Source organism: Maylandia zebra, linkage group LG5 (genome assembly GCF_041146795.1).
Source record: "Maylandia zebra isolate NMK-2024a linkage group LG5, Mzebra_GT3a, whole genome shotgun sequence".
Lineage (NCBI taxonomy): Eukaryota > Metazoa > Chordata > Actinopteri > Cichliformes > Cichlidae > Maylandia > Maylandia zebra.
This window is the reverse complement of record NC_135171.1, coordinates 6,521,991-6,549,941: the sequence shown is the minus strand read 5'-3', so window position 1 is coordinate 6,549,941 and position 27,951 is coordinate 6,521,991. Positions and strand designations below refer to the sequence as shown.

The window sequence follows — 27,951 nt, the reverse complement described above, 5'->3', positions numbered from 1 at the left end:
AATGCATGTAAGATGTTGCTGAATAAAATGACATGTTTTCTGTAGACAATCATGTACAGTGCATTAATCAAAATAAATGTAATGTGCCTAAGGTTCCTCAAAATCCAGACGTTACATTTGTTATATTTAAAAAAAAAAAAAAAAAGACTGAACACAGAAGAATTACATCAATCTGCAGATGTTGGTTGTGCAGCAGTTTTAATTCGTAACCAATAATTGTTATTGGAAATGTTACATTGCAAGACTTTTCTGACCTAATGTAAGCCATATTAGAAATTAAAGATGTATTAAAATAAAAACCTTTTTAGTTAAATCACAGTCCACTCACTGAGCTACCAGCTAGCATTCACCATTTGTGTAGATCAGAACAATCCTCATTACAGCGTGGCTCAAGGCTCTGTTACTGATTATTCAACATGTTAGACATACTTATCAGTTAGCATATTAAGGCACGTACACTTTTAATGCCAACATCCTGGTATCGCAGTGTGTTTCTCTAGCAATGTCCACATGTCTACCTGAGTCTGCCCTCTTACGGTCTTGTTTCTCCTGTGATATCACCTAATACTCAATGGTCACTGTCTTTGTCTTCAGGTATTCGTTGAGAGCGTCTTGTCCTGGTGGAGAGACAAAGATACTGATAGTAAGCACAAGCACCAGTCACCTATTGGTCACCACAGGGTTGAGTGCACTGGCTCAAAGCAGATACCAGTGAAGACTATGGATGTGAATGATTAGTTAGTACTACTAAAACATTAGTAGTACTATCTACTGTCTTACTGAGTACTGATTTGTGTCTGTGTGTTACAGACACAGAGTTTGTGGATGCGGCTAGCTAACTAAGCATGGTGGTATACGCTGATAACATTGCACTCCACCCTACTGTGCTAATATGGTGTCTTTAGTATGTGAAGCTCAAACCCAATGGATGACATCACAATGTCCAGCTTTTATATATGGTCTATGATGGCAATACAGCATAATGTTGTAACTTTTATGGAACAAATGGGAGAAGATGAAAAAATGGCAGTTTGAATGGAATCAGAAATAACAGCCTCTTTCTATTACCATACCATTACCAAAACTAGTTCATGCATTTATTACTTCCAGGCTGGACGACTGTAATTCATTATTATCAGGATGTCCAAAAAACTCCCTGAAAAGCCTTCAGTTAATCCAAAATGCTGCAGCAAGAGTCCTGACAGGGACTAGAAAGAGAGAGCAGATTTCTCCTGTTTTGGCTTCCCATCACTGGCTTCCTGTTAAATCCAGAACTGAATTCAAAATCCTGCTCCTCACATACAAGGTCTTAAATAATCAGGCCCCATCTTATCTTAATGACCTTGTAGTACCATATCACCCTATTAGAGCACTTCGCTCTCGCTCTGCAGGCCTACTTGTTGTTCCTAGAGTATTTAAAAGTAGAATGGGAGGCAGAGCCTTCAGTTTTCAGGCCCCTCTTCTGTGGAACCAGCTTCCAGTTTGGATTCAGGAGACAGACACTATCTCTACTTTTAAGATTCAGCTTCAAACTTTCCTTTTTGCTAAAGCATATAGTTAGGGCTGGACCAGGTGACCCTGAATCCTCCCTTAGTTATTCTGCAATAGACGTAGGCTGCCGGGGGATTCCCATGATGCATTGAGTTTTTCCTTTTCAGTCACCTTTCTCACTCACTATGTGTTAATAGACCTCTCTGCACTGAATCGTACTTGTTATTAACCTCTGTCTCTCTTCCACAGCATGTCTCTTGTCTTCCTTCTCTCACCCCAACTGCAGCAGATGGCCCCGCCCCTCCCTGAGCCTGGTTCTGCCGGAGGTTTCTTCCTGTTAAAAGGGAGTTTTTCCTTCCCACTGTCACCAAAGTGCTTGCTCATAGGGGGTCATATGATTGTTGGGTTTTTCTCTGAATGTACAGGGTGGGCCATTTATATGGATACACCGTAATAACATGGGAATGGTTGGTGATATTAAAGTCCTCTTTGTGGCACATTAGTATATGTGAGGGGGCAAACTCCTCAAGATGGGTGGTGACCATGGTGGCCATTTAGAAGTCGGCCATCTTGGATACAACTTTTGTTTTTTCATTAGGAAGAGGGCCATGTGACACATCAAACTTATTGGTAATGTCACAAGAAAAACAATGGTGTGCTTGGTTTCAACGTAACTTTATTCTTTCATGAGTTATTTACAAGTTTCTCTTTGTTCACAGCCATTGACATGTCGAAGAGGTTAACACGTGAGGAGCGGATCGAAATTGTGTTGATATCTGGTGAACGCAGTAACCGGGTCATTTCAGCAGATTTCAATGCAAGACACCCTATGAGACCACCCATCTCCCATGCTACAGTTAGCAAACTGCTTGCTAAGTTTCATGAAAGTGTTGGATTTGCCAAAACGTGGACGCAAGAAAACTCACTAATGAAACATTAGTGGCTGTCCTAGCTTCATTCAGCAAGAGCCCACAGCATAGCACTCGCCGCATGTCACTGGAGAGTGGCATTAGTCGAACATCCCTTTGGCAGATATTAGCTAAATGGCACCCTTACAAACTCCAGCTACTGCAGCATCTCAACGAGGATGACCCAGATCGGCGCACAGAATTTGCAGAATGGGCAAAACAAAAATTGGCACAGGACCCTCAGTTCACGCAGAAGATTTTGTTCAGTGATGAGGCAAACTTTTATGTGAATGGTGAAGTTAACAAACAAAACCACCGCTGTTGGTCTGACACTAACCCACATTGGATGGATCCCTCCAAGACTGTTGGAACAATAAAAGTGATGGTTTGGTGTGGTATATGGGGCACAACGATAGTGGGTCCATTCTTCATCAATGGAAACCTCAAGGCCACTGGATATTTGAAATTGCTGCATGATGATGTGTTTCCCTCTTTGTGCACTGAAGCTGGCATGTTCCCTGAGTTCTTCCAGCAAGATGGTGCACCACCACATTATGGGTGCCAGGTCCGAGCATTCCTAGATGAACAGTTTCCTGGAAAGTGGATTGGTCGTCGTGGGCCAGTTGAATGGCCCCCAAGGTCTCCCGATCTGACCCCCTTAGACTTTTATCTTTGGGGTCATCTGAAGGCAATTGTCTATGGCATAGGTGTCAAACTCTGGCCCGCGGGCCAAATTTGGCCCGCAGCCTAATTACATTTGGCCCGCGAAGCCATACCAAATTACTATTAGAGCTGGCCAACTGGTATTATACAGCTAATATATACATTGTTTAGTATTAAGCTTTGCTTGTTCCACATTCAGTTTTTCAGCAAAACTTGTTTGAGTCCATAAGAAGAGATTCATTCTTATATCTGGAGGAAGATATTTTTCAATAAATATTATTGTTAGCCCGCGACCTTGTTCTAGTTTTGAATTTTGGCCCACTGTGTATTTGAGTTTGACACCCCTGGTCTATGGTGTGAAGATACGAGATGTGCAGCACCTGAAACTACAGATACTGGATGCCTGTGCTGGCATTTCTCCTGCGGTGTTGCTATCAGTGTGTGAAGAGTGGGAGAAGAGGGTTGCATTGACAATCCAACACAATGGGCAGCACATTGAACACATTTTATAAGTGGTCAGAAACTTGTAAATAACTCATTAAAGAATAAAGTTACGTTGAAACCAAGCACACCATTGTTTTTCTTGTGACATTACCAATAAGTTTGATGTGTCACATGGTCCTCTTCCTATTGAAAAAACAAAAGTTGTATCCAAGTTTGCCTCCTCACATATACTAATGTGCCACAAACAGGACTTTAATATCATCAACCATTCCCATTTTATTACGGTGTATCCATATAAATGGCCCACCCTGTATTATTGTAGGGTCTATCTTACAATATAAAGCGCCTTGAGGCGAATGTTGTTGTGATTTGGCGCATATAAATAAAATTGAATTGAATTTTCATACATAAGGCGCATTAAGCGAAACAAAACAGTCAGATAACTCAGCTCATTCCTCTTGCTTCCTCTACTTCCGTACCATTGATTCATTAATGTTGATTTCTCTCGCAGCTGCTCTATTCTCATGTTGTTGCAGTAATGACTAACCTCATATTGTGGATGGATTATCTCAGTTGTTCTCCTGACTGAAGTTTGGTCCGTTTACAACATCCTGCCATGCGATTACATTTGTCTATAACCATCGGGAACCCTCACGTTAACTTTTATCGAGTGGAAAAAAGTTAGTGTTCATCCTCCAGCTTCACTGTTTATGTTATGCTAACATATGCTAACATAGTTGTGCCGCTAGTGATCACGTAGCGCAGCGGTCCCCAACCCCCGGGCCTTGGACCGGTACCGGGCCGCGAGAGTTGAGGCTCAGGTGTGAAATGTATAGTTTTCAGGGTTTTTATCGGTTTTCAGCATTATTTTGTCATCGTTTTTATCGTTAACTCGGTTTTCCTGGGTCTTTACACGTGTGTTATGAATAAATTTTCTTTTTTCCGGTACCGGTACTAGTTTTATTTTGTTGTATTTATCCGCGACACCTTAAAGGCCGGTCCATGAAAATATTGTCGGGCATAAACCGGTCCGTAGCGCAAAAAAGGTTGGGGACCGCTGACGTAGCGCATCATTATATACCAGCTAGACCAACTTCAGTAACCCTTCAAAAGTCACTGCTGTTTAGTTTTCTGTCTTCATTTATGTTGGAAGTGATAGCAGAGCTGTACGTTTTAATATTTTCAGAAATCTCTCAGTCAGAACATGCTATATCATGTTTAGGTGGAAACTAGCGAGCTAACTTCCTGCTAACTTCTAACTCTGTTAAATTTAATAAATTCTGTTTTCATGGATGCCTGGATGTTAAACTTAATTGTTACACCTGGTAAAGCAGCAAAACTGATTGTTAGGTATTTTAGTACCATGGTAGCATTTACTGGATATTGTTTTATAGTGACATTATGCAGGAAAACTCTGTCATTCAATAAGGCCCCTTTGTTTTAGTTATTTTTCTCTTTGACCCAAGAATTGATGTGTGAGAATCACAGGCTGGTACAAGGTTGAAATACCACAGAGATCACTCCCTCAGCTACATTAGTTTCTTAATCTTTTAGGAGACGCCTGTTGAAGGCCAAATGGTTTGTTTCAGATTTCACTAATGTAAGAACTCTTTGTTTTGTGCCTTGAAAATATGTCGCTGAGATAATCACAATTGTAGCTGAACTGATAAACTACACAAAGGATGCTTCTTCACCCAAGGGCAGGAAGACGCTGCCTTATCTTGGTCTGTACTGGTTTAAACTGATAAATCTGCTGTCTCATGAATTTTACCCTCTATACAAACTGTTGTACTTGTGAATAAAGTTGAGTCACTTTGGGAAGACAATCTAAAGCAGTCTCTGTTTTCTTGTTCTCCCAAGCTGCTCCCGAGCTCGTACTAACACGCTGAATGGCATGCTTGAATATTACTTGAGAATATATTTGACTGTGTTACAGACTAAGGGACATTCTCTGCTGATAGGTGAAGGTACATTCTCTGCTGATAGACGTCCACGCCTCGAAGGAAGTCGATCCACGGATTAGGCCCTGGAAACCGTTTCCTTCACTGATAATTTTATCAAAGGTGAAAATTTTTAGTTTTTAAATCTCAGTGATGCCGCAGTGTTCGTTTGACTTTGGGACCTGAAGCGGACGGAGTTTGGACCCAGATGACTCCGCCAGGCTCCTGACTACGGTAGCCGTAATGCTCTGATAATGCATCAATGGTGCGGCTTCATAGCTTACCAACGTCGTACTAAAACATTTTTTGACAGATTTTTGAGCACCGTGTACCACATAAAATTGGTCCGAGGTCAGTAAGCACAACCAGAATTCATAAAGAAGGCGCACCGGATTATAAGGCGCACTGTCGATTTTTGAGAAAATGAAAGGATTTTAAGTGTGCCTTATAGTCTGAAAAATACGGTACTAGACTGCTTCAGATACAGGTGTGATAAATTCTGGCAAATAAAATCTACACTCACTGTTTCAGTAAATTAGTATTTGTTTATTTAATGGTTTAAATACGGGGTGGCTGTAGTTCAGGAGTTAGGTCATGGTTTGATTTCTTGCCGCTTCAGTCTGCACACCAAATGTCATTGGGCAAGATACTAACCCCAAGTTGCTCTCTGATTTGTCCACTGGCGTATGAATGTGTGTGAATGTTAGATAGAAAGCACTTACATGGTAAAAAGTGCTATATAAGAACCAGCCCATTTACCCTCCAAACATGACTTTGTCCCCACTGCTGGTGTTGTATGTGAAAATGTTTTGACATAGGTTGAATAGTATATATTTTTTCTTTTTTTAAAAAATTTGTGTTTCTTGACATGAAATAATACATCTACACAATAAAAGCAGTAGTTTGCCTTACCCAGGTCTTTACCAAATCCGGACTGCTTGAAGCCTCCGAAGGGCGCAGCGACGTCAGTCTTGTTGTAGGTGTTGACGAAAACTGTGCCGGCATTGAGCCTTTCACTGACATACAGTGCTTTGCTGATGTCCCGTGTGAAAACACCTGATGCCAGGCCATACTCTGTAGCATTGGCCCTCCTCAGGACGTCATCCACTTCACTGAATTCAGGAAGATGGAGGAGGCACACCGGACCAACACAACAGTGAAGACACAAAAGGTCAGTCTTATGTTGGGTATATGAAGCAAGCTGGCATTTGAGCAATCATTCAATTTTAACTAACCCGCTCTTAAACTTGGAGATGATCATAACAGGGCCAAAAGACTCCTCTTTAGCAATGTACATGTGGTCCTGCACATCAGTAAACACTGTGGGTTCAAAGAAGAAACCTGGAGGGAAAACAAAACATCCAACGGCATCTGTTATATCAGAGTTAGTCCATCCTAACCAGTTCTGTTTAGAAACTTCTGCTGCCTTACCTGGTCGTTGTACCTGTCTGCCACCACAGACCAGGGTGGCTCCCTCCTTGACGCCAGTCTGACAATATTCCACCAGTTTGTCCAGGTGGGCCTTGTGGTTCTGAGGTCCATGGTCTGTTGAGCGGTCCAGTGGATCACCAATCTTCATCTTTTTGACTTCCTCAACCTAAGATAAGAGAGATCCAAGTGGTCTTTAAAGAAGTAAGAACTAATTACTCACATGAGACAGCATACGGGAGAGAAACCTTACCGCTGCGGCTCAATTTGCATACTAGAAGGACATGCTGAAACACACGCAGATCCACACAAAGGCGTGTAACTGCTCAACCTGCTCAGTGTGCTCATTTCTAAGACTTAGAGCATGTGTTTCAGTTTCATTACTACCACCGACAGTGCGTCACTGGCCTTGCTCTTTCAACACATGTGAAAAAGTTACTGAAAACAGTAACTAGCTGATAAAGTTAAGTGAAAGACATATAGTTTGGTGAGAAACACCACAGCACTATAGCAAAATGTCTTTTGGCCCGCTGACTAAAATGGCATTAGTCAGTGAGCCATCAGCCTATTACGTCTGAAGGTGAGAGACTGATTTTTAAGGTGGAATGAAAACACAACATGACATTTTCACTGTAAAAAAGGAAAAAAAGGTCAAAGTAAAGTTTACTGCGGGTTACACCTACCACTTTTTGTACAAACAGGTCATGAATGGAGTCTTCCACAAACAGTCTGCCAGCAGCGATGCAGTTCTCTCCCTTGTTAAAGAACACTGAGCTCATGCCCTGTAACATACAGACAACAACATAGTGGATGCACAACTTTTTACTCTGTTTTGGAAAAAAACACAAAAACCTGCCATAAGATAAACACACCATGCGCACGGCCTTGTCCATCTCGCAGTCACTGAAGATGATAAGTGGTGATTTTCCTCCAAGCTCCAGAGAGACTTTCTTTACATTGCTGACTGCACAGCTTCAAATATACAAGAAAACAGACACGCAACTGTGAGCGAAACTACACTGAACAAAAATATAAACGCAACACCTTTGTTACTGCTCCCATTCTCCATGGGATGGACGTAGAGACCTAAAATTCATTCCAGATACACAATATAACCATCCCTCCCAAACAGTGGTCACAAATCAGTCCAAATGTGTGGTAGTGGGCACATCTGCTATATTGAGATAATCCATCCCACCTCACAGGTGTGCCACATCAGGATGCTGATCTGACATCATGAGTAGTGCACAGGTGTACCTCAGACTGCCCACAACAAAAGGCCACCCTGGAATGTGCAGTTTTTTGCGCTATTGGGGGTCTGAGGACCCAGAACCGGTCAGTATCTGGTGTGACCACCATTTGCCTCATGCAGTGCAACACATCATCGCATGGAGTCTATCAGATTGTCAATTGTGGCCTGTGGAATGTTGGTCCACTCCACTTCAATGGCTGTGCGAGGTTGTTGGATATTCGTGGGAACTGGTACACGCTGTCGTATACGCCGGTCAAGCACATCCCGAACATGCTCAATGGGTGTCCGGTGAGTATGCTGGCCATGCAAGAACTGGAACATTCTCAGCTGCCATCTGCCCTGAACAATGTGAACCATGATTCATCCGTGAAGCGCACACCTCTCCAACGTGCCAGACGCCATCGAATGTGAGCATTTGCCCACACAAGTCTGTTACGGCGACGAGCTGGAGTCAGGTCAAGACCCCAATGAGGACGACGGGCATGCAGTTGAGCGTCCCTGAGACGGTTTCTGACAGTTTGTGCAGAAATTGTTTGGTTGTGCAAACCAATTGTTCCAGCAGCTGTCTGGGTGGCTGGTCTCAGACGATCTTGGAGGTGAACCTGCTGGATGTGGAGGTCCTGGGCTGGTGTGGTTACACGAGGTCTGCGGTTGTGAGGCCGGTTGGATGTGCTGCCATATTCTCTGAAACGCTTGTGGAGACGGCTTATGGTTGAGAAATGAACATTCAATGCACGGGCGACAGATCTGGTTGACATTCCTGCTGTCAGCATGCCAATTGCACGCTCCCTCATTGCTTGTGGCATCTGTGGCATTTTGCTGTGAGACAAAACTGCACATTCCAGGGTGGCCTTTTGTTGTGGGCAGTCTGAGGTACACCTGTGCACTACTCATGATGTCAGATCAGCATCCTGATGTGGCACACCTGTGAGGTGGGATGGATTATCTCAATATGGCAGATGTGCCCACTACCACACATTTGGACTGATTTGTGACCACTGTTTGGGAGGGATGGTTATATTGTGTATCTGGAATGAATTTTAGGTCTCTACGTCCATCCCATGGGGAATGGGAGCAGTAACAAAGGTGTTGCGTTTATATTTTTGTTCAGTGTATAAGACTTTGTTAAACACCTTGTGTAAGGTTTATGTTACCTCTCACCTCTTCATGATGTGTTTACCAATCTCTGTGGAACCTGTGAAGCCAAGTTTCCGGACGTCGGGATGGTCGGAGAGACGCTGACCCACCAGGGCACCTAGAATAAAGAACAAGATGCATAGCAACTCACGGAGCTTCATTAGGTGACCTCAGCTTCATGTCATGAATGTTTATGATCCAACCTGATCCAGGCAGAATGTTAATCACTCCTTTAGGCAGTCCCGCTCTTGCTGCCAGTTCAGCAAACTTCAGTGCTGTCAGTGGGGTGACCTGAAAACAAACAACAACATGAATGACCCTGTGGTTTTAGCTTTTGTGGGTAGCATGTGTGACATGGGAGTCTGACCTGTGCAGGTTTGAGGACCACTGTGTTTCCAGCTGCCAGGCAGGCTGCTGTCTTCCAGGCCAGCATCATTAGAGGGTAGTTCCAAGGAATCACAATGGCACAAACTCTGAGGACAGATAGAGAGCATTTGAAATACTTATCACACCCATTTTATAACATCTTGATTGAAATCCACCTGCTTGAAGATTTTCTGTCAAGCACATATATAGTTTGTTCTTTACAAATATCCCTTAAACTACTAATGTGGTTCATAAAAAGCAGTAGTTTGTTCGGCTTTCGAACCAAAGGCATGTTAGCTTTAATGTGAATGTACAGTGCTGTGAAAAAGCAATTGACTGAAATGCTTTGTTAGTTTTACATCAGATGCAACAGGATACAAACCCTTCAAAAGGACCACAGAATATTTTCCTAAATGTAATTATTTTTGCAGGTTCCACTGCAATGCTGTGTAGAGTATGACACTTTTCAAATCTCTATTCTCACCCCATTGGTTCCTTCTTGGTAAAAGTCAGGTTACGATTGGGCCTGGCCTGGTTGATGGGGATGGTGCTGCCCTGTAAAAGAACAACATCATGTTGTTTGCATGTATTTACACATCTGTAACAGATGTATCAGACTGTCAACTGACAACGTGACAGGTGCAGGCTTTTAAGCCAGCTGTCTTACTTGGATCTTGTCACACCAGCCAGCAAAATAGCGGAAAGTCTGGATGGACATGCCCACGTGGGTCTTGAGGGCCAGAGTGTACACAGCTCCAGAGTCAATGGCTTCAATAGTGGCCAGCTCCTCCTGGTGCTCCTCCATCAGGTCAGCCAGCCTGGAGGTGGGTTAACAGCGAAGACATATTATGAAACACAACTTAGACAACAACTTTTCTTCACTAATACTATCAAAGACAAACAAACCTACTGAAGGCATTTACTCCCTTAGAACAAAGATATTAAAGCGGTTCATGCTATGGAGATGCTCACTTTACCGTAAAGAGAAATGGGCCATAAAGCTAAGAAAAAAAATATGGATGAAGTTTTTTGACACTCCAGGGTCATATATCTGACCTGTAGATGAGTCTTCCTCTGTCCCTTGGGTTCATCTTGCCCCACTCTCCCTCTTCAAAGGCCTCTTTAGCTGCAGCCACTGCCCTGTCCACATCACTGATCTGGGCCAGAGACACATCGCAGATGGCCTGCAGGACACACACAGGACAGACAAGGAAATTAAAGATGGCAAACCTCAGTTATGAAGACATGGCCTCCAATCCTGATGAGATCACCTTCAGCAGTGGAAAGAGAACTTCCCTTTTTTGTAGTTTTTCCCCCTAAACTTTGTTAAAATAAGCTTTAAACAGACTGTAGCACTATTTTTGGCCATCATCATTTGTTGGTCACTAAAGACAGGGGATTTTAATATTTGTAACCCGAAAAAGAATCAACAGCTTCAGCTTCCATCATCAGTTGAGAAAAGAAATGGTTGCTTTTCATTATAGATCCCTGCCAGTGTATGACGCAGGACACAAAGTTATTACATTACAGAGAAGACATTACTCGATATAATAAAATATTATATAGGACATGAATTTTGCATTTTTTGTCATTTCTTTTTCTCTCACCGTGCCGTCAGTGGGGTTGATGGTTTTGTAGGTCTTTCCTCCCTCTGCATCAACAAACTCTCCGTTGATGAATAACTGATGAGGCATCTTTATTGTCATGTTGTTTATGTTCTTCTCCACCTGAGCAGGTAAATGATACACATTAACACACGGCTGTTTCCTCTCCACGTATCCATAACTAACAAAGGGAATTTCAAACACTTACATAGTTGACTACCAACTCCTCTTCATCGTCCTCCCCTCTGAGCTTCCTCACACACATTTGGATGAAATCCTGAAAGGTTGTATTCATGTAGACATCCTCGTTCTGCAGCTGGCAACTGCTGGCTCGAAGTTTCACCTCCTCCACCAGCCTGAAGACAGAGAAGAGGCAAGATGGAAAATGGGGGATAGAAAAGATATGGGGGACAAGAAAAAGAAGAGAAGATTAGGTGAAATAGTGGTAAAAGAAGGAATGCTTGGATTAAAGCACTGATATCAGGTTGTAAAATACTCTTTAAGGAGAAAATGACCTAAACTAAAAACTTACTTAAATAAACCTACACATATAAACCTGCACACATATACATAATATTATTGGATTGTAGCTATCTGAGGTGGATTTATGCGTTTAGCCAGGCTTTCTTTGCATTTGCTGGCTTGACAATACCTAAAGCCTCAGTTGTAGATAACGGGTACCACATAATAGACATCGAGCAAAATCCAATGAAATTTGGTGGAGAGGTAGAGCACAAGTGCAGAAAGAATGAGTTACATGTTGATGGAAATTGGTTAAAAAGTATTTTGGACATTAATGATTATGCACAGGCAACCCGCTCAGTGCCTGGTTTCACTGAGCCCAAACAAAACTGACACTTGAAGCTGCTGCTTGTTTGTTACATAATTCTGTCATTGTTTAATAACTTTAATGTATTAAGATTTGTTCTACACCATAGCGAAATAAACACAGACTGGAACTGTATGTTACATAAGTGATGAACAATAAAAAGAAAATTGACATGGTTTTGTATTTTTCCCTGTATCACCTGACCACATCCATGGAAGCAGCACCAGATTTGAAAAAATCTGTGGAGTCTTCAATCTGGCTCACATTACTCAGGATACTCTGCCACACTGCCTGGAAGACATGATGTTAAAAGTCAGCACAAAGACAAAATCTAAACTGTCAGCTTAACGTTTTCTTGAATCAGTGGGAGAGGAGGGCCTACCCTCATCTGTACAGCGAAGGTTTTCTCCTCCTCAGTGAGCTCCACAGCAGCACTGCTCCCAGAGCGAAAGTACTGCGCTGCAGCAATCATCTTTCCATCCTCAAACTGCAGATTCTTCACCAGCAGCTGCAGAGAAACACAAAATGCGACACCACCTGTTTTAATCAATGCTGTACTTTGCTAACACACTTCAATGTCTCCATTGAGGTCAACAGAATACGTTGAATGGACCACAATTTTAATCAGAATTATGATTTAAACATGTTATTCAATTCTTCTTGTATATCAGGATCCATTAGATTGGATGGGAAGTTTCCATGAAGCACCACCATCACCATGCTGAAGTGCCTCAAACCTCTGCAAGCATTTTAGTGAAGAAGAGGAATATTTGGCTAGCTTGCCAACTTTGCGTATTGTTATAGCTCTTAAAATCATCATACAAGCACAGGTAAAGTTTATGTATAAAATAAATTATCACTCACACACAGACACACACTCCTATTGCACTTTTTCATATGCCCAAGCTCGTTGTCTAACTTTTAACACACTCCAGTGAATGCATCAGGGACAACTCAGGGTTTAATATATTGCTCAAGGACATGTTTTTGCGAATAAATGAATGAGGCAAGTTGTATGAAGAACTTTGAGTGCTCAGGTAGAACAGAAAAGTGCTACACTATTACAATTGGTAGACAACCCACTCTAGTATCTGAGTCAGAGTCATATAGAAAAATAATGATCCTAAAAAATAGTCAGCATTATAACAGGGAATTTCAAGGCAAGTGACTGCAGTGTGTTCTGCAATTCAGACTAAGTAAATGGTAAATGGCCTGCATTTGTATAGCGCTTTACTCAGTCCCTAAGGACCCCAAAGCGCTTTACACTACATTCAGTCATTCACACACTGGTGATGGCAGGTACATTGTAGCCACAGCTGCCCTGGGGCGCGCTGACAGAGGCGAGGCTGCCGGACACTGGCGCCACCGGGCCCTCTGACCACCACCAGTAGGCAAACATGGGGTTAGTATCTTGCCCAAGGATATTTGCGTGGCCATGATTGGTGGCTGACCTGCTCTGCCACCTGAGCTACAGCAAAGTCCAATACTTCATCAGTGATCTATGGAATGCAGTTTTTTGTAAGTTAGCAACATTTTTATTGAAAGAAAAATAACAAAATTAAACAAGAACTCTGACTAAACAACTTATTTTCTGCCTAATTTACTTTTTTGTCAATTCCATGTTTTGAAAGTCCTCACAAAGGCCAAGTAACGAAACCCCAAGTTGCTCTTCAAAGCATCCACTGGAGCGTGAATGTTAGCTGGAAACTACTTAAGCAGAAAAATCAGAGATCCCAACACCGATTTTATTTTAGTCAGCAAATAGAAAATGGTCAACTTTTCTATCAGTGAATGACTGAATTAATGAAGACAAATGAACGAGAATGAATGAGAGTTCAGCTCTAGACTAGCTGAACTCTAGTGCGTGCAGTCAGTTTTACCACTGACTAGTTTAATCCGAGCCTAAATGTGCCTAGAGAGCATTTCCATGCATGTTGACGGTACAGTGTCCTACAAAGTCCAGTGCTCTAGAGGGCGCTGTGACGCCTGTTACACACTGCATAGACGGTCACACATCCATAGGTAGCAAGCAGGGTGAGCTGAAAATAACGGAGAAGCCTTACAATGGCCACAGCTACCCTTCAGACATTTAACGTGTTCCTGACGGAAAGACTAACCGCAGCTGCGGTGGACATCTACGGATTCGTTGAGAAGACCCTGGTAGAGTACCAGGAGGAGGTGTACCGAGCCAAGCTGGAGAACCAGAGGCTGCAGCGGCTGCTGGACCTCGTCTACAAACCAGAGATACGGCTGCACAGGGCAGGTATGTACCCCAGGTTACTTCGGCCAGTTAGCATCTTATTAATAACCCAATAAGTGATTCAGCGACGTCGGACAGAAAGTTACATTTATATTCACAGCATTTAGCTAGCAACATTAGCAAGCAGTGTTAGCCATATAGTAAAGGAGCGTTAAATTTCCGGTGAGCTTATTTCCAATGTCCTCAAATAAAACAGTACAGTAAGGATGCTGTTTATCGAAACATGAGTTCAAATGACAGTCAAACTGCGGCAGGTCGCACTTATCATATCAAAGAGGACCGTCGTTCATTGTGGTTACTCTGATCTCAGCGTGTGCGCGTTAGGACGCAACTTAAATCCTCCTTTTATAGTTGAGCGTACATGACCCTGCACCCTTTGAGCCAATCAGCCCGCGAGTTTAACACTTGTTCTTAACATTGTTTGGTGTAGTGAACACATCTGTATATAATTATAGATACGGACAAGCTGTTTTGAAGCTACGTACAGTATGTAATATATATATACACACACACACACACACACACACACACACACACACACACACACACATGTCATAAGCTGTTTTGTATTATTTATGAAAACGTCAGTCTTGTACAGGAGTGTCAGTTGTGCTCTGTACAGGAGTTCTAGTGTAACTGGTTTTCATGTTAACTGGTGAGTTTTCTTCATGTTGTCCAGATGTTGCATCTGCAGGTTCCCTTTACCACAACTAGTCTGCACTGCCCGACAGTGTGCCTTCAAATTTGATTAAATATTAAAAATATCACCAAGTTCAGATATTTATGTGTGAATATTATCTTCAGATAACAATCCAAATTATTCTGATCAAAGGTAATTGTAATAAATTGGGGGGGAAAGCAGCACTCAGACAGGACTCGTACTTGTATGTTTCTGTTACATACATCAAAAGCGATCTGACCACCGATCAGTTCGATGTAAACACCTGTGTTACCTTCCTATTTAACGAATGTGAAATGATGATTGTAACATTTTAACACACTTTGCAGGATGTGACATCATGGCATTGTTTTGTATAAACTCTCAACTCATACAAGCTGGTGAAAGCTTATGTTTGCCCTAAGAATCACTCCTAGTACTCTATTACTCTCTTGTTTTTGGATGGATCCAGTAAGAAAGTGTCGGGATTATAATGTTGATACATTTGTAAAAATGAAACAAAACTGAAAATGTAAATATTTATTTTGTAAATGTTACAATAATGCTAGTGAACAAGGGCTGCAACGATTTATCGAGTATTTTGTTAAAAAAATCTTGATACAAATTATTTGATTCGATGCTTCACTTAAGGAACGGCTCTGTAGCGCGCCATTGTCACCATGGAAACACGAACGCGAGCGTTTCACCCACATTAGCGGCTAAAAACAGACCTGCGATACAAACGTATTTAGGGGAAGCGTGTGGATTATAAGTCTGACAACATTAAGCCCACGCAGGGGTCCAGTTTGAAACAAAAACACTGAGAGCACAACAGCAGCAGTGATGATGACCCTGGCACCGTTAAACGTGGAGCCCGAGCCTGTTTACACACCGCGAAGAGCAAAGAGGCGGAGCGGTTACCGAGACGGTGAGCTCGGGTTGACTGATAGAAAACAGCGGCGCTGTTCCTGTGATCACCATTAAAACCTTTACTGGGAAAAGCGAGCGAGTCCTTCATCAGAGCTCCTGGTTAACAAACTCAGACGTGAAGAGAAACACATTTTGTAGCTGCTCCATCCTTCACCGTTTGTTTTACACAGAGAGAAATCTGCAGTAAGTCTTCAGAAGTTGTATTAAAATATGCAGATGAACTGTGAACTCGGTGTGCTACATGTTTAATTATACAGCTTGTTGAATATGGCGTTATTTTTGTGCCACTATTATGAGCGCACGTAAAAAAAATTTGAGCGCACGTAAAAATAATTTTTGCAGGTAGGGATGTGCGGATCGATCCTGAAATATCGATTCCTCCGATACCAGTCATTTATGTTCTAGAATCGATTCTCACATTAAAATATCGATATTTTAGTAATTTAGGGTAAATTTGTAGTTTATCATTAACAGGAACAAACTATATCATTCGGATTGTCTACATTGGAAGGAACTATTCCTCTTCCGCGTGAAATACAGCTGTATAAATAGGATAATTGAAGTAATGTGCGTAATTGGAGTCATGTGCGGACGTATTTTACATCCACAAACAGCCGAGACGTGGTTTGCAATACATGTGGCAAGAAAGTGAGGTGTCGTGGCAACACCACAAATTTGTCAAACACCTCAGAGTAAATCATATCAGAGAATATGACGAGCGTATGTTGAGGCAAACTGAAGAGGAGGACATGGACAGGTGCTGCTAGGGCGAGACAGACGTCTCTCACGGAGTCCTTTAGTGCTGCAGGCAGGCAAGGTGTTCAAATAGCGCACAACTTCAGGTTTTTTATTTCTATATGATGAACTCTGCATTATTAAGTGATAAGAACAAGTAATCTGATGTCCTGTAATCATTATGATGCTATAATTTGAGATACAATAAAAGATACAATAAATAAAATACGATTTTGTATAAAGTATCGGTATCGGATCAGTATCGTCGATACCACCCTGAATTTTACTTGGTATCAGATCGGAAAGGAAATCAGTGGTATCGCACATCACTACTAAATGGATTCGGGGATATTGCATTTCATCATTTCGAGCTGATTGGAGAACAAAACAGCCAATCAGATTTTTTTGCATCCAAGTCTGTGATTGGCTGGTTTTGTGGCACAAATATAACGGCGTACAGAAAGAGTTGAGCGCGCACGGGCAGAACTGTTGAGACTGCAAACAACACATTGCGAGCAAGCGCAAATGCAAAAACTGAGCGAGAGGGGCTGCTATTGTGTAGTGATGTGCGATACCACTGATTTCCTTTCCAATCCGATACCAGGTAAAATTCAGGGTGGTATCGATGAGGTTTATGGAACAAGCTTACAGAACTGGTGTTTTGGTGCAGACTGGCCCATTTTTACCTGATAGACACGATGCAACCCAGTGTTTCCAGAGTAACTTTGGCTCTGGTTTGGCTCTGTGTCATTCACTGTGTCAGAACACATGACATTTTGTCAGCCTGTTTTGTTTACTGTTAGCTTACAGCTTTGTAGAAGTTCCTTAACCACTGTTCATTGACCTGTATATAGTTATCAGCATAAGGTCATGGTTGTGACTTATCACACAGGGCAGTTTGCAGTCTAAGCTGGTGGCTATTTCACTTCACTTAAAAAAACCAAAACAAACCAAAACAAAAAAAACTTACCAAAGACTTTTACTGTCTAAACTGAAGTCATAACATACTCCACACATGTTAGTATGTGCACTCTTCTAATAGCAAATGCTGTCCTTTACTTGAAGCCAATTGTAACGCTTAGATCTCAGCACAATACTTGAAGTGTAATGCTTTTCTCTCTCCTTTGTTTGCAGATGCCAAACAACAGCCAACTGAGGACATTCCACCTAAACAGCAAGAGTGGAGCTCGAGTGTGTGGCAGGATGAGCCGGGACCCTCCGAGGTTAAAGAGGAGCAGAGGGAGGAACTGTGGCTCAATGGAGGCGAGGAGCAACCAACGATGGAAGACAGCGATGACGGAGATGCCTTGACAAAAGAACTCATCAAAACAGTGCAGCAGTTAGAGGACTGCAGAGCAGCAGAGGAGAGCAGAGAGTCGAGGCAAACATCTGCAGATGAACCAAACCTTCTGGAAGAGAAGACTAGCACCACCCTGTACCGCTGCCACATATGCAACTACATTTTCACCAAAAAGACTGTGCTAACGTGGCACCTCAAGACACATGAAAGCAAGCCACAGGAGAGCAAGAGCAACTTTGACTGCCACATCTGCGGCAAGCACATTCCCTGCCAGAGCAACCTGCAGAATCATATGAGAGTGCACACAGGAGAGAGACCCTACAGCTGCCATTACTGCGGCAAGTGTTTTAAGCTGAAAGGACACATGACAGAACACATAAGGACTCACACAGGGGAGAAACCTTTCAGCTGCCACATCTGTGACAAATCCTTCAACAGGGGTTCTACTCTGAGGAAGCACGTTCTAGCCAAACATAAAGAGGAGAGGCCGTACAAATGCGGGGACTGCGATGAGCTGTTTACAGAGCGGCTGCTGATGAAGAGGCATATGAGAAAGGTTCACGGCATTAACCTGTCCACAAGTCAGAGTCCCACCTGAGAGGTGTTAGAGCTGATGGCGCATGTAGTCGAAAATCTGAGTACAGAACTGAGCTTGTCTTTTGAAATTTTCAACATGTACACAACAAAATCAGCAAAGCAGCCAGACTGCCATAAATGGGACTGAATCCAAACACTCATGCCAACTCCAAATGTTGTCCAGAGATTGCAATAAGATAGAAAATATACTGAAATTGGCTTTAAATTTGAAATTGTGGGTTGTATACTTATATGCAGGTTGGATGGAAAATGAACTCTCATGTGTCTGCAGTAATTATTGGACTGGAGTCAAGAGACCATTAGTTTGACTACAAATTATGCACCAGTGTAGGGCGTGACAGTGGATCCAAAGACTTTATTCCGATACTTAATGGCAGCCGGGGTGATGTTGGTTAGCCGTAGAGGTCTCTGTGTCCATCCATGGATATGCTTCTGCAGACCACCACCAATGCAATCATTCTGAACAATGTCACAAGCAGCGTAATGTTCTCCACGGCTTCTCCAGACCCTTTCACGTCTGTCACATGTGCTCAGGGTGAACCTGCTCTCATATGGGAAAAGCAAATAGTCCCAGTGGTATACCTGCCAGTTCTGGTATTCCATGGAAAGTTCCAGTCACACTCCACAGCGTCGGGCAGTGAGCACAGGGCTCACTAGAGGCCCTCATGAAGTCTGTTGACGATTATTTGGTCTGAGACTTTCACATGCTGGAGTCCATTTTGTGGCTCTGACAGTGCTCACAGACTGGTTCCATTGGGGGGCGGGGTCAGTGGTCTCCACCTGTAAAACCTGTTTTGGGGATTGTCTCATTGTTGCTCCTCTTGTGAACCTCTTGGTAATTTCAGCTGAAACTGATTAACAGCCCTTTCTGCTACTTAGCTGACAACATCAATATCCCAGAGATTTCAGTGGCTTAATGTCACACTCCGATTACAAAGTGTTTTTTAAGCAGCACTTTGTTGTTGTAACAAGACAAACCAGCAGCTAAAAGATTACTGATTTATAACAAAACAAGATGGGAACAAATAATGACAAAAACAACATAAACGAAAAAGACAAAAATACTTTTTTCCATCTAACTTGCATACAAGTACATTTCCCCAAGTGCCTATGAAGTTATGATAGAGGGAAGAGTTTATTACCGATCCCGGGTTTTTGCTGAGGTAAGCTAACTTCTTCCTGACTCGGACACTAAAAAGATACTGATTAAAAATGTACTTTTTAAAATATTCCCATTTAATTCAACCAAGCATTCTTAACTACTTTCAGTGCTGAGCAGGACTTTAAACACTGGAAAATACAGGTTTGGACAGTTCAGTAACCAGCACCTGTAGAGACTACGTACAAAACACACGTTGGCCAGCTGAATATTTGTTTTTCATATGCACAATACTGTAGATACAGCTGGATGCTGGAGGACTGTTTGTCTACTGCTTTTCTGGTACTGTGGACTACTTACTAAACTCTACATTCCTGTTCTGTTTAGAGCCTCTAATAAACACTAACATATTTGGCAAGCACGAGTATTAAACAGATGACAAAGTTCAACCTGATCGAAAAATAGTTTTTAAATCTAAATTGCACCATAATATCAAATGATGCTGTACGTCATGTGTTACTGATGTTGCACTGTAAAATAGATTTATATACTGTATATATTTTGCCAAAGTTATTTCACGATGATCCTGTTATGTGAACATAAAAATATAAAGCTAAAAAAAGTCATATATCCAGTTTCACAGTGATCTCTTTGTTCCTTTGCTCTGTCAGGTTTTTCTAGCGTAAATGTCTCAAAATCTTCTCTCTGCAGTCGTGACACGAGTGTAGAGTTTTTGTCTGAGCATCCGTGGAAAGAAAGGATGCAGAATAACGAGCTGTGGGCTGCATTCCAAGACCAAATCACCTCATAGCTGAAGGACTGAATGTGATACTTCTGGTATTACTACACAAGTCAAGCCTAGTAGGAAGGTATTTGCTTTGTTCTGACAATTGCTGTCCCTGCCAGTGAAAAGCACCCGAATATCTGCAAGTGATGTTTTCACCACCACAGTCAGGGTGGTCTTCAATTAATTCAGTAACAAGATGTAGCTATATCGACACAGTGATGGGGCCATTGTATGTCTGAGCCAATCATTTCAGATATGTACAGCACTTATCTGTAATGTGAATTCTGGAAATCTAGAACAGTTTCCTGAGATTAATAATCTCACTTACAGTCTTGCCGTCATTGCCAAACAGCACCAGGCCAGATTTAGTGACGATACCGGGTTGGCTGGCTCCAGGGATTTCCAGGGGTTGACCATTAACTGCGGTCCCATTATCCACCAAAGAGGAGCCATAGAAAGTCACTTTCTACAGAGAGAGATGTAAAACGGGACTCAGTCCAAACGCAGTTGCTCATCATGTTTTGATTCTGCATGTCTGCGTGAGCCGTCGCTCTGATCCGGTTAAAATTCAGAAGTATTGTGTCAAACATTTTTTATTTAGTCAGCTGTACAGGATACAGACAGAAAGCATTAAGAAGCTGTTACCTGTCCATCGACCTCGGCCCAGGCTCCCGGCACTTTGTCGTTTCCTCTGATCCAGTTGTGGAGAGCCTCAGCAGACTGGTTCCAGTCAATCTGTTAGAATTTCAAGCAGTCATCACTGCCAGTTCAAATCTAAATGCTTCACCACAGCGGCTCAGGAGGAGTGGGATGTCTGCTACTGAGCGTGTTGGTGGGTCGATTCCTCAGCCACTCCAGTCTGCCTGTCAAAGTACCCTAGGTTTGCACTGATGCATCCATGTGAGTGTGTGTACCAATGTAAGTACCAGTCCGTTTACCTTTTACATATTCTATCTACTGGATCCTTACACCACATGTCCTTCATGATGCATCCTCTTAAGGGATTTGCATGTCCTTCCTGTCTCAAAGTGGGACTGTGTGTTAGGTGAAAGTGTAAATCACTACAATGTAGGTAACATCCAGAAACTGTACTTTGTTCCTTGTATTGCAGCAGCAAGAAAAAGCTCACATTTTCAAAGGCAAAGGTTTGAATTGAAATGTTTCCCTCCACATGTACAGTGAACTGCTGGTTCATTGTACATGTGACCTTGTGAGATGCATCCATTGCCACTGCCTTGGGAGTCGGTCTGAGTCTGGGTAATCTGATCTGATATTTCTAAAAGTATGTAGGAGAATTTTTCTAAGTAACAACAACTGAGTTAAAACTATCAAGAGAATGAGAAGTAATAATCACAGTGACTTTATATCCAAAGTGTTTGCATGTAATACCAATTTGTACCACAGGATGGTAATCTAACCTTTATTTAACGATGCAAAAGAACGCTTTCTTATTTACAACTATGGTTTTGGATAAGCCTCTTTACATCATGGTCAGTTGAAAGAATAGCAGCACACAGATTTATATGTGTATATATTCACAAAAGATATAATCAGAAGACAGATAAAGATGGCAGCGCTGAGATGAAGGATGTCAATTCAAGTCAGACTTTGACAGAACAGGAGAGACTGCTCATTTAAATGATGGAATTAATTTCTGCAGTTTTCACAGCAAAGCATCACAAAAAGTCATTTCTGCATTTTGTAAAATGTGCTATAAACGTATCAAGACCACATTATTATCAGCATAAGAAAAAAAACCCTTAATTTTAAGCTTAACTAAATATCCCATAAAATAATAATAATAATAATAATAATATTATAACTATAACTAAATAATATATAACTAATGATATTTGTAAATCGACGAACGAACGAACAGCAGTGACCGACACTCTGCATGTTTGTGTCTGTGGATGTAATGTGGCGTAGCTACACTTGTGTTTTACCTTGGCATTGTCCTTCTTTTGGATGCACTCATACGTGGCTCCCTCCGCTGGCTGTGTGATCTTCGGGGCCTTCCCCTCTGCAATCAGCCTCACAGCTTCCACCTGGAACCAGAAAAATGCAGTTCAAGCTGCGCTATCTTAAATTGCATGAGCTATCTTTCCGAACTTTGTCATCACAGTATTTACGATGTTGGGAAACTCGCAGCAGGCAAATCACAGGACACAGGCAGAATGATCAGTCACATAAAACACAGATAACTAACTCTCTAAATATAATAAAACAAACTTCATTTCTGTTACAGGTTGTTTTTTCCAGCACTTCAAGGCGATCTTTAGCTTACCTTTAGCATAGCAAACTGTATTAACTTCACACCATTGCAAGAGAAAGCAATATGACTAGACTGATTCAAAGTATGTCCTGCAGCTACAGCATAATAATGATTTCACATTTAAATAAAAAACAGCTTTATGATCACCAGTTCATTTCATAACCAAGGAACTGACAGGATGGTGACCGTGGTCAAGATACACACTGTATAAAAGATGAACATAGCCACCATGATGTCACCTATTGTTCAGTGAAGTCTGATTATGAAAACAAGCGCCATCAACCCCAAAAGGTCAGGGCAGATGACGCTCCTCCTGGTTCTGCTGGAGGGTTCGTCCTGTTAAAACAGGAGGGAGTTTTTCTTCCCACTGTTGCAGATTGTTTGCCAATAGTGGGTAGTCTCCTTGGTTTTCTCTCTATTATTGTAGTGTTTTTACTTTATAATGTAATAAAAAGACCTTAAGGTGACTGTTGTTGTAATTTGGTGCTATCTAAAAAACTGAATTCAATAAAAGTTGTCTAAATTCCTTTTATGCTGTAGAGCAGGGGTGTCAAACACAAGGCCCGGGTATCAGAGTCAGTCCTGCAAACACTCCAATCTGGCCTCCTGAACGGCTTTGGAAAATATGACGATTTGCACTTTTCCTGCATTGATGTAAAATGAGTTTCACATCCCTGTTCTGGAGCGACAGACCCAAGGGCCGATAACCTATAGATTTATGTTTTTTACAACCACGGAGTTTCCAAAGTACTGGCCCACAAGAATGAGGGACAATGAATTTTTGCATCGGCATCACCTTTCAGATCAGGAAGTACATACACGAAATATGTCTTATGACGATGCACGAGTCATTATTTTGCATGGACAGTGTTGCATTAATGCTTTTACTTATATTTAAAACACAGGATAGCAGTGCCTCTGTGGCAGAATTAAGTATTACAAAATCTCTAATGCTAACATGACCAGGTAGCTATTAAGAGGTAAAATAAAAGCATGTTAAGATGTAAGTGTGAGGATGAGGATCAAAACAAAGTTGTTTGGGAGAATGCATCCTATCATCTTTGTGGTAGAAGGCCTTGGTGAAGTGTTGCAGTCACATTAAACACAGCTACCACACATTATATTGCACACCTTCCAATGTATGAAATTTATTTACAATAAAAGTGTCTTTGTACCACACTTTCTTTCTTTACTTACTGTGCCTTTTACTCCCTCTGGGAAGAGAAATCTCTTGTAGATGGTGTTGACAGTGTCATTGGGTTCAACATCACACTCTCTCTGCAGCAGGATGGGACCAGTATCCAGTCCGTCATCAGCCCAGAACACTGTAAACCCGCCCTTTTTGTCACCGTGGATCAGTGTCCTGTGAAGACCGATACAGGAAGTGAAATAAAACAGCTGTCACTGTGTCTTGCTTCTCTTCAACTTGATCTCATGAACATCACTTACCAGTTGATAGCAGAGGCTCCCCTGTGGCGAGGCAGTAGGGATGGGTGGTAGATGATGGAGCCATGTCTTGGGTGGTCGATAACCTCCATAGGAATGAACTGGGAGCAGAAGGGCAGGACGTTGAGCTCCGCACCTGTAGCCTTGTATTGAGTCACCACCTCCTGAATAGCCTGGCCCTTGAGTCGCCAGCGGGGGAACTTAAAGACAGGCACGCCATCCTTCTCCGCTTCTGTGGCTGATAAATGATAAAATAACACAATAAATGAGAAAAGCTGCACATCCTGCAACAGTTCTGTTTTCTTTTTCATGTACTGCAGTTATGTCTGTATTTCTATAAATACAGACATAATAAATATATTATAAATATGTATATAAACTCTGACATGTAGAACTACCCCCTGTGATGTCAAATTTTACAAGTCAGAATTTTCCCATTTGCTAAGGCTTTACATGTTTACATGGGTCGGCTTCCAAAAGCAAGCATACAGGAAAATGCCAGAGTAAAGGAGCACAGAGAAGAGTCTGAAATTTACAGGTGTATATTATACAAATGCACTGGACTCATACAGCGCTTTGCTACTTGAACACTTTAGACAATATGCCTCATTTACCCATTCATTCAAGTACTCTGGGCCTAAGTGCATTCTATCTAACATTCACACTGCAGTGAAAACACTGGAGAGCAATTTGCAATTCAGTATCTTACCCAAGGATACTTTGGCATGCAGTTTTGAGAAACCAGGTTCCCTCCTCAGCTACGGCCATCCCAAAATGTAAACAGCCCGCTGGCTGGACTAAAACTTGTGTGTTTCTGTGACAATGTTCAAATAGTGGAAATCTGATAGGCTATCAACATAGAGTTCAAATAGCAGAATATGGCTTCAATCCATCGACCTCTGGATTATGGGCCCAGCATGCGGTGGTAACTTTCTGTATTACATTGTATATAATGTGTATTCTGTCTGTGTCGTTATTAAGGATCTGGAATTATAACCCACACAAAGGAAGAGGTGAAAAATATAAAAAATAAAAAATTGCTATGTCGCATGTCATAACAATTTCTATAGGGATGGGGTTTTGTGGGAATGACAGTATAGGAGAAATTGCAGAGAGGCATGTAAAACTCTGCACCCTGGCCCCAACTCTGGATAGTCACATTTTTTTTGGGGGGGGGGGGGGGTTTCATAAATTTGGCCAGATTTGTTGAAATGAGAGCTGCTCCATCCAAAGTGGGATGGTCAATGTCCCAACAAGATCATATTTTCCCCAGGAAGTTTCCGAATGAGTCCATTCCTTTTTGGGGAGCTAATCAGACAGCCAGTTAGGGAGTGGCTGTTTTGTTAAGTGTTGCCTGTGGATGACTGCACAACCTCACCTGAAATAGTGACCTCACCTGATAATTTCTCAAGATACTAAACTATGTTTGTGTTGTTCTTGTTTTGTTTTTCTAATGGAATAATCTGACAAACAATGTGGCCTTCTGTGTGGTAAAAACTTTCCAAGAATTTTGTGCTTCAGTTTTGGTAAGTGGATTTCTAGCATTTCTTTTTAAATATTTTACTTAGCATTAATTAGCAGATGTCTATGACAGTCCTTTATTTCTGCACAGACTGCATTAACACCTGGACAATATCTGATCACGACACGATTCTGAGCACTTCCAAATGTGGGCTAGTGGTTATGTTTCTGTTTTTATTATAGTGTACAGCATGTATAGTCATTTGTAAGCAAACCTTACTGGTGTGTATATGCAGTCAAGCAAAGTCTAATTCATTTCCAGTTGTTCCTTATTCTTCTGCAGTGATGTAAATCAGTTACAGATATTTTACTGCTCTGATATGAAAATGCATTCATTTGATACTTTCACTGATAAAGAAAACACAACACACTGCAATCAACAATGCAAGTTTGATGACCGAGCTGCAGAGATAAAACCAGTGGCCCGATTTCAAGTCACAGTTTCATTTGACACCATCATCAGTTTATTCCTAGCAGATGTGCAAAAAAATGCTTGCTTGGAAAGTCACTTTCAGCATTGCTTCGGTGACAGGAGAAAGGCAGTATTCCCATTAATATTCCCATTAAAATGATGTTGACGTTGTGAGTTCTTACCCAGTGGATCTGCCTTGCCATCCTTGTCAGGGATTGTGAAGACTCCTACAATGGTGTGCCCATCCTTCCTTAGCTCCTTGTACACTTCCTGGCCAAACAGACTCTGACCAATCACTGCAATCCTCATCCTGGCGCCTTTATGTGTTCTTGAGTTGCAGACATGTGCACGCAGAAAAATGAAATCGAATGGGATTTTCACATTATTCATTGCATTAGAGATGGACTGAACAGAGTCCTATTAAACAAACATTTCTGCCATCATACAACAGCAGTTTTGAGTGGACCATTTAATGTTAGAATTTCAGTCATGTTTTTTTCTTTTGTTTTACTTATTAGGAAGGTGCTGATTTGTTCATAGTCGATTTCTAGCCTTCAGTTTGTCCCTCTGTGAGCCTGTTTGCATACAGCGAGGTGCATTGTTTTATTTAACCTCCTCTTGGTGAAATAAATAGGATGGCCAAAATAATGGAAACACTTTTCAATATGATGTAGAATGGTTCAACAGCATGATAAACTAAAGCCTCTACAGAAACCAGAAGCATTGTTTCTAACCACCACTGCTTCATCCTGCAGCTGCTGGACTTTACACACACATTAAAACACACCACTCCTGTTTTGGCTTACTTACACTTTCTCAGTCCCTCTCAGTTATAAACCAAAGGCTCTAAAACAGTCTATCCCACATAAAGTCCAGCGCAGCAATTTGTGATTTTCATAATGTTTTTGCATTTCTCACATAGTCTTATGCAATTTCTAGATATCGTAACTGTGTTGTTTAGTTTGCTATATTAAGTGACTAAAAGTACTATGAAGAACACCCTGATGGCTTTTAATATGCTCTATAAATAAAAATGACTTCACTGCTTTAGTCTTAGCTGTTGTTGTACTGTCTGCACTTGTTGTACTGTCAGCTGAGTGCATGTTACACATTAGTATCGTTACTTATTTTCTGTGACATCTAAAGAGTATTGCACACACAAGAAATGTCAATGAATCCAAAGTTGTAGTAACTTTATAATTGGATTCCTATCAGTAACTATTAGCAGCCTAGTTTGTCCGTGTTTGTGTTCATATATAGACTTGTGTCAGTGCAACTCGATCATTACGCTGCACAGTATTGTACAACTCAGTAATCACTACTCTGACAGTTTATTGACTTTGAGCTGAAAGGGCGGGGCATGGAGGATTGCCTCGGGTGTTGACCAATCAAATGCGCAGAAGAGTTGAACACTTGCGAGACAACTTCAGACAGCTGAAGTGAAGAGCACACATGCGTTCATCAGAATAAACAGAGTGCTGTGCAGACTGTTACAGTACGTGCAATCAAACTGCAGCTCTCAGCAGCGTCTGTACTACTTTATTAATACACAGTTTTTAACATGCGTGTGAGTGGCGAGAGGCCAATCAGCTGAGTGCACTCTGAGTCTGAAGAGTCTGAAAAACTAAGAGTAAATCCTGCTTCACTTACCGCTGCCTGCAGACCCAGCGCTTCTCTGCTTGCTTGAAAGAGCGACCGAAGGCAAAGCGTCGCTTTTAATTTCCTCCCTTCACACTCCAGCGACCCATTTACATAACATGCACACACAGCAGAGTGATTGGACAGGGGCTGATAATGAGGTTGCGGGGCAGCCAATCAGCTGCCGCTTTCTGTGACGGGCCCTATTCACAAACTGAGAAACGTCAACTA

General features: G+C 41.9%; 2 protein-coding genes across 2 annotated transcripts; one reads left to right on the top strand and one right to left on the bottom strand.

Moving 5' to 3' along the window:
• Positions 1-181: 181 nt before the first annotated feature.
• Positions 182-27,839, bottom strand: aldh1l1 (aldehyde dehydrogenase 1 family, member L1). The gene is made up of 23 exons (XM_004559841.5): positions 27,733-27,839; positions 26,265-26,410; positions 24,153-24,387; positions 23,901-24,066; positions 22,375-22,476; positions 21,074-21,163; positions 20,757-20,894; positions 12,445-12,570; positions 12,262-12,353; positions 11,442-11,589; positions 11,237-11,356; positions 10,686-10,813; positions 10,297-10,447; positions 10,114-10,184; positions 9,631-9,736; positions 9,467-9,554; positions 9,288-9,381; positions 7,747-7,846; positions 7,558-7,656; positions 6,878-7,043; positions 6,682-6,787; positions 6,359-6,558; positions 182-617 (listed from the first exon to the last, which is right to left on the bottom strand). Exons 2-23 carry the CDS (start codon positions 26,389-26,391, stop codon positions 562-564), a joined length of 2,709 nt encoding a protein of 902 aa, XP_004559898.2. The 5' UTR covers positions 26,392-26,410; positions 27,733-27,839; the 3' UTR covers positions 182-561.
• On the top strand, positions 14,021-20,345 carry LOC101479743 (uncharacterized). Its single transcript, XM_004559840.3, has 2 exons — positions 14,021-14,325; positions 17,780-20,345. The coding sequence occupies exons 1-2, from the start codon at positions 14,127-14,129 to the stop codon at positions 18,541-18,543; spliced, it is 963 nt and encodes a 320-aa protein (XP_004559897.2). The 5' UTR covers positions 14,021-14,126; the 3' UTR covers positions 18,544-20,345.
• Positions 27,840-27,951: the final 112 nt, after the last annotated feature.